Source organism: Crocodylus porosus, unplaced genomic scaffold (genome assembly GCF_001723895.1).
Source record: "Crocodylus porosus isolate Cpor-Errol unplaced genomic scaffold, CroPor_comp1, whole genome shotgun sequence".
NCBI lineage: Eukaryota > Metazoa > Chordata > Crocodylia > Crocodylidae > Crocodylus > Crocodylus porosus.
The window spans coordinates 198665857-198673061 of NW_017728906.1; the positions used below are offsets into that span (position 1 = coordinate 198665857).

Below are 7205 nucleotides of genomic sequence, written 5' to 3' on the forward strand. Positions count from 1 at the left end.
CACCTGGGCTCCTGGTGGATGGGGTCGGGGCGGGGGCACTGCAAGGCAGGGAGCCTGCCAGAGGGATGAGAGAGATCCAGAGTCTGCGGATGTGGGAGTGAGAGCCCCGGAGAAATGTAAGGATGCAAAAGCCGGGGTGCAGGGGAGGGGCCGTGCTTGACTCCCCCCGTTTGAATGGGGCAGTGACTGGAAATGCAGCGGGAGGGAGGGAGGCAGCCCAGCCCCCTGCCCCTGGCTGCAGGGCTCTCCAGCCTTGCTCCGAGCTCCTCGCCGTCTCGGGGCGCGCGGCGGTGGGTGTGTGGGCTGCATAAGCCATTACCCCTCTCACCGCGGGGATCTCCCTCAAGTCTCTGGCTGGAGTTAATGGAGCGATCTATAGGACAGCGCTGAATAAGGTGCTTTTCTTTTCCTCCTTCTGGGAAGCTGTGACGGGAGGGTTAGCCAAGGAAGAGACTGGGTTTTTCCTCTAAAGCCTGTTTAGGATCAGGTCCCAGGTTGGGGGTTTTTTTTTCCTCCTGTGGAGAGGGATTTGTGGAGCACATTGCCTGCAGAAATCTGCTCTTAAACAACACAGGACTTGTAGGATCAACTGGATCTGGTCTATAAGGGACAACCAGGCACTTGCTGCTGGCTTGAACTGTGACCCCAGAGCCCTTCACCCGGGCAAGCGGCACGTCTGCTTGCGTGACTCCCTCCCTCCCTCCCTCCCTTATGAATTTGGGGGGGTGATTTGTAAGTATAAGCTCTTTTGGAGCGAGTCTGTGGAAAGGATCATGATCATGGAGGTGTCCCCAACTCCACTCCCAACCAGCCCTTGTCCCGCTGAAAGGAAACTTTTTAAAACAGCCCTAGATTTCCCCCTTCCGAAGAGCTGTAAAATTTGCAGCCCGGGGAACAAGAAGTGGGGAGAGTTTTAGCTGTGAACATGTCTCCGGTCTGTAAGGAAAGTTGACTCTGAAGTCTGTGTTGTTAAGTGCCGTCATGGGAGATAGATAAGGGGTCTAAAATAGCCCCCCTGCTAAGAGAGTGCATGGACAGCATTAAAGGGTGAAGGTTTCAAGTGTGCCCTTGTTTTTTTAAAAAAAAGATAAAAAGCACAGAAATATCTCCATGCGCGCATGCAAAGCGGTGGGGCTTGGATGCCTCGCTGCAAGATGCAGCAAGGCAAAATAAGAGGGACAATGAAAAATTGGGTGAAATGGTGAGAGGCTTATTTTGTCTCTGGCTTCAGGGCAGCCGGGATTTCGTGGGGGTAAAAGAGCAGCGACCCTGCTCCCTTGCCCTGCGCAGCCAGTGCCTGCAGAAGTGAAGTGCCCGGCAGATTGCAGAAAGCATGCCGGGGGAAACGCGTCCATCAAACAGCTCCCACAGGGCATTAAAAATAGTGAAGCCTGGAGGAGGGTTTCAAGCATGGGCACCTATTCGACCCCTTAAGAGCCAGAGCTTTCCTGTTAGTCAAGTGCAAGGCATCAGCCGAGTTTTCAGGAGTGCCTGGGGACGGCGGGTGCTTCCGTTTTGGGGTCTCGTATTTGAGACCCCTTAAATCCAGGCTGGGTTTTTGACTGAGACGCGGCAATTGCAGAATATAGGGGCCCTTCTAGGCATTTTCAGTTTAAGCTGGCTTTAGCCGCAGACCTGCTAGGTGCCTCTTGAAATCTCGGCCATCGGTTTTAACCAGGGGCAGAATCCGGCCGTATCATGTGGCACGGCTGCGGGTCGCTGGAAGTGAACAAGGAAAGAAAAGGCCCTTGGGGATGTCTTAAGAGTGAGCGAAGAGGTTCCCATTCATTTTCTTGGACGGACACAGCGGGCAGGGCTAGCTCTTCTGTGAGGTTAGGGGAACATTGGTGAGACTTCAGGAGTCCTGTCCCTTGGGTGCTGAAAACCCCCCTTAAAGGAGGATTATTGAGATCTTTTGTCTCCTGCTGGCGGCTCCCCTGGGGCGGGCGTTTTGACGGTGTGTTTCCTCGGCATTACAGCCTCTTCCTTGAGCTCCAGGTGTTGGTGTATTTGGAGAGGAGCAAGAAGCAAAGTTAATGGGGTGAGAACGAAAGCAGAAGGGAAGGAACAAAACTCACTTGTTGTAACAGATGAGCCAGGCAGCCGCATCTGCAGGGCAAGGGCACCTCCGTTAGCCCATACACGTGCGTGCCATTCGTCTCCTCTGGAAGTGGGGTGGGTTTGTTTTAATCTTTAAACGAAAAGGAAGAGGGTTAGTGGAAGATCTTGGCCTCTACAAAACCAAAGAAGGATCTAAGATTTGCCTTTTTCCCCCCTCTTCCCGAGCAGATATACCAAACTTGGCGGGGGGGGGGTAGAATTGCAACGGGGAATGAAGTCCTGCCATATGCAGGGTTAAATGGAAACACACAATCAGACCATAACTCAAACCCTAATTCAAGCCATACGGTTTGTCTGTCTGTTGACTATAAAGGTTGTATCAAGAGTTGGGGAGGGGGGGTTTGAACTTTTTTTATGATTCATAAACCACTCCTTGGGCAATCCGGACAGCGGATCGGAGGATTCGCGCGGCTCGGGCGCAAACGTTACCTTGTTCTTTCTCCCTGACTTTAGGCTCTTGTGCCCCCAGAAAAGGAGCGCCGTCTGAAACGCAAGGAAACCGGCTTTGGGGAAAGATTGGGAAGATCTCTTTTTTTTTTTATTTTTTTAAAAAATTTTTTAAGAGTTGATTTCCTCCTGGACGAGGTGACTCTGGAAAGATGAAGCCGAGCCGACGTTTTTTGCTAGCAGCTTTTCTGTCTCTCATTTTGCAGCCGGGGATTTGCCATGGAATAAAATGGCTGTAAGTATTGCTCTTTCTCTTCCTCTGTTTGCACTGACACATTCTTGCTGCCGCGCGACAGCGGCCTATAGTTTCAAGCGCCGCGCTAATGACTGGCCGAGTCGCAATGGCTTTAAAAGACCGATCCTGCATTCCTTCGGCTACCCAAGCTCCCGCTGATTCACGGGGTCCGTTTAACAATGCGTACTCACTTCCTTTCCAAAAGGCACCTTCTTTGGGTCCTTGGTTTACACTGAAGGAAGAGCTGGTCCCAAACTCTAGCCATGTAATCCAGCTTTTACTACCCGCTTCTTCCATGCTGGGGGAAAGGACACAGATTTGTGAAGCCCTAGGTTAAGATAACGCTGCCAATCTTCAACCACAGGGGATGCTTGACAGAGAGCATGCTTTTTTGTGAGCCCTTTGCCCCTTCGGTTTTGGAGGGGAGAGCCCCGCTGTAAAGTCAGGATTGGGTTTCTCCCATTGTAGCAGCCCCGCACAGTTTGCAAACACACAGCCTAAGATCACTGCCCTATTCTGCTGCCTAAGCAAGCAAGCAATTAGTTGATTATTGCAAAACAAACAAGCAGGCCTCTAGATCACCCAGCTGGTTTCATCCTTTTCTGGGGTTGGGAAGGAGCTTTTGTTTTCATGTGGCTGAGAGTAAATCTTGTGGGTTAGTCCCAAATGATCTCCCCCCCTTTTTTTTTTTTTTTTTTTTTTTGTAGAAGCCCTGGCAAAAATAAAGTACAGTGTGATTGTTGTCAGGCAGCAAAATGTGTTTGGAAAGCGAGCTCTTTGAGGTGGGGAATCTCGTGGTTGGGCACTGGATTTGCACGGGGAGGATCTGGTTGCATTTCCCTCCCTCTGGGACTGAGAGCGAGTCGCTGCATCTCTGCGTCCAACCTGGACAATGATGGAATAACCCCCTTGTCACCCGTCCCTTTGTCTCGTCTATTGAGACAGCCTCTAACCAGAAGAGTTCACTGTCTCTTGCGATGTGTATTTATACCACCCACCAGTGTGGATTCCCAAGCCTCTTTGGGGGTTATTGTAAAAAAAACAATATGTAATAATTCAGGGGTGCAGCAATACATGTTTAATATTGAAGTGACATTTTTAAACTCATTCAATGGACCCGGGCTCACTGCTTACTATGGCCCTGATTCAGTTTAAAGCACAGGCTTCAGTAAGCAGTGAACCGGGGTGTGCTGGGCTGCACCCTTTGCTTTGGTGCTATTGCAAAGGTTGCCTAAGAAATGGCCTTTCAATTAGTGCCAAGAATGAGCCCTCGGAAAGACCATCCATCCACTTACTATAGCAAGACCTGCTGAAAGGACTGGAGGCAAAAGGGCTTTGAAATAGCTCTGCTGGGGGAAGAAAAGCCTGAAGCCCTGAAGTGGTTAAACTTTTACTTGATGCGGGGGGGGGGAGCCAAGAGCAAGGGAAGGAATGGCTGTTCCCCCCACCAAGCGTGCCTCCTATCTGAAACGGAGTGTGGCAGATGAAAGTGCAGATTAAAGTGGCATTTGAAGTATGAACTACATCCAGATGCACCGCTGGGCCCCAGTCACACCTGCTTAAAACCGGGTAGATAGCTGCACTCACTGTCTGAGGGCACTTTTCATACCTGGAAGGCTGCCAGCTAGGATCGGATAAAGAACGATCTATATATTTTTTCCATTCGAGTTTAGTTTCTCTGCGCTTTCTCTTTTTTTCCCCTTTCCTCCTCTCTGCAGCTCTGGGCTGAGCGTTTCTCAGTTACACCAGCAAGCTCAGTGGAGTTGCTCCTGATTTACACCCCCCCCCTTATTGATAACATGGTATTTGGCTGAAGGGACTGTTTCTATAACTCACTGGGGTAAAATTCCCAGTCTGATCTTTGCCTGAATTGCGATTGCAGAGTGGACCCCTATGTTACATTGATTGCTGCTGCTTATTACTATTCCTGTAGCCCTGACACAATCAAGTCACAGCTGAGGACCCCGTTGTGCTGAGTGTTGCACAAGGGCCGAACAAAATGATCCTCCCTGCCCCAGGGAGCAGCCTGGGTATAAGACGAGAGGCCACAGATGGATGCAGACAGGGGAGCACCGGGGAACAATGAGATGATGTTCATCACATCAGTAACCGGCAGGGGTCATAGCACACCACGAACCGAAGGGCTGTCAAAGTTTTTTTTTATGGTGTCCTGGCAAAGGAGAGTTTTGAGGAAGGCTTTGAAGGAGGATGAGGCGCCTTTGCAGATGTGCAGGGAGGGGAAAGGCACCTTGGGGGTGGAAAAAGCAGGAAGGAGCTGGTCTGCGAGTGCCAGACGTGGGCAGTGGGGCTGGCTTGGCAATTTGGGTGTTGGTGGTGCATTTTGCTGGTAGACGGGACCAGAAAAGGGAAAGCGAATTGTGCCCTTTCAGTGCAGTCGTTGTTCAAGACATCTCTGTTACTTTGCTCTCCTCTTTCCATTCCCAAAGCACGAGGTGCAAGCAGGAGAACAGGACGGGGCAGTGGGGTGATTCGACAAGGGGTCGAGCCCTTGGGTTTTTGCCGGTCGCAACTCTGTGGAGCAGTTTTCTCCAGGCTCAGGATGTCTGGAGGCCCAGATCTTGTGAGCAGTTTGTCACATGAGAAACTGCGTTGCACGGAAATCATGCCTGAGTCTTTACAGGACTGGGGCTTTACCTCTGGCAGGGGCTCCTCATCCCTGCAGGGTTTACACACCCGCGGGTAGAGGCTGCGGTTTTGAATTTGCAATCTCAGGTAGGCTCTTTGGAGAGAGATTCCCACCCCCCCCCCAGAAATGAGAGGTGTTGTGGGCACCATCCCAGTCCCATCACAGCTGCTGGTTTTGCCAGATGGTACCCGAAGGGTGGCCTGGCACCCCGTGCATGCAAACAGGTCCTGTTCTGCACAGCTTGTGGGGGTGCTTTGCAAGGGGGTGTGAGAATTGCCTAGAGAGTGATTATTTGACAGCTAAACAGGGAATCAAGCTACTGCTTGGTGATTAGGAGGAAAAAATGAGAGCTGCTGTTTTACAGGCGTAACACCCTGGATGCTCCCAGACACGTGGAAGTGCCCAGGATCTGCGACAAAGAGTAGGAAAACATCACTTGCCTTTCCTAAGGGTAACATTTACTCTTGGGTGGGAATTGAGTGTTGCCTAAGCCTCATATTGTGTGCCGGGAGATAACGTGTCACCCTCACTGTGATCTGTAGACCCCAACAGTAGCTCTTGGGGCGGGGGAGAGGGGAGTTGCAGGTGAAACTCCCATAGAAATCAAAGCTAGCGAGAAGGACAGTAGATTCAGGCCCAGGTAATCACTTTGTGGTATAAGGATATGGGGCAAAACACCTACCTATCTTTAAGATGGACCCTGACACAGGAGTCAGGGCTGCGTCTCGTTGCAACATCCGAGGCCTGAATCCCAGGACCAGGAGGTCCCGTCTGGTCCCTGCAGGTTTGTCTGCATTGCAACCTCCCGCGCTTTCTCTTTGGGAGATCTGTCCTCCAGCTCTCCTCACTGGAGTGTCCCAGTATCTCAGATCTTGTGACATATTTAACATCTCGCTCCTTCGGGTCTCAGCCTGCTGTCCCTCCGACTCCTTCAAAACCCCCGGGATTAAATCCTGCCCCTGTCCAAGTCAGCTGCAAACCGTCCCCGTTGGTTTCCAGGATGTGTTGGCAGCAGACGGGTGGGCTTATTCCATTTATTGACGGCTCAAAATGTCTCTTCTGAGAGACGGCTTTGTCCTGCCTGTGCACAGACCCAGTTGTCCCTTTACTCTGGGAGAGATCGGGGGGAGAATACCGTGTGCGAGAGAGAGGAGGACCAGCAGGCGAGTTGCAAAGGAAAGGATCGGGCTTCTGCTTTGAAGCGTGCTCTTCTCCTTTTGCCCCCTGGCAGCTAAACCGACTTTGACAAAGCTACGTGAGCGCTCTGGCCTGTCTCTAAGGAGGTGAGTCAACTCACTGCTGGCACCGACTTCACTGGGAACTTGGACCCGCAGTGAGCGGACTCAAGCCCATTCAGGCCAGTGGCAAATTTGGCTCTGTATCTCAAAGCAAGCCTGGCTGGGTTTTTTTTAATGGCTTACTTTAAAGGGTACCCATCCCACCCCCCCCGCCTTTATTTTAGCTTTACTGCACAAACGCCCCTTTTCTGTTTGAAAAGGCTTGGGTGCTAATTCAACCACAGGAACAACGTACAAAGAGAGGCGTTTACTTACTCACCACTTCCAGTCCTGAAGTCAAGGTTGGATATTGTTCTGAAAGAGCGGGTCTCACTCGCACGCAAATGATGGGCTTGATTAAATTATTGGGTGAGGTTCTTTGGCCTGTGGTAGGCAGGAGGTCAGACCAGATGATTACAGTGGTCCTATCAGGCCCTTATATGAACACAGTTTATGCATTTGGGTTTCTTTACCTGAC

At 51.2% G+C, this 7205-nt stretch overlaps 1 protein-coding gene across 4 annotated transcripts in view; it reads left to right on the forward strand.

Annotated features, from left to right (window-relative positions):
* The first annotated feature begins 263 nt into the window (after window positions 1–263).
* The window catches only part of WNT11 (Wnt family member 11), a 33149-nt gene continuing 26207 nt past the window's right edge, over window positions 264–7205 (forward strand). For 2 of the 4 annotated variants that reach the window (XM_019530470.1, XM_019530473.1), the window contains exon 1: window positions 2575–2803. In XM_019530470.1, coding sequence (XP_019386015.1) covers window positions 2721–2803 — 83 coding nt within the window. In that variant the 5' untranslated portion in view covers window positions 2575–2720. Of the gene's footprint in view, window positions 396–1871; window positions 2145–2574; window positions 2804–7205 lie in introns of those variants that run through there. The other 2 variants (XM_019530471.1, XM_019530472.1) reach the window with 2 other exon arrangements.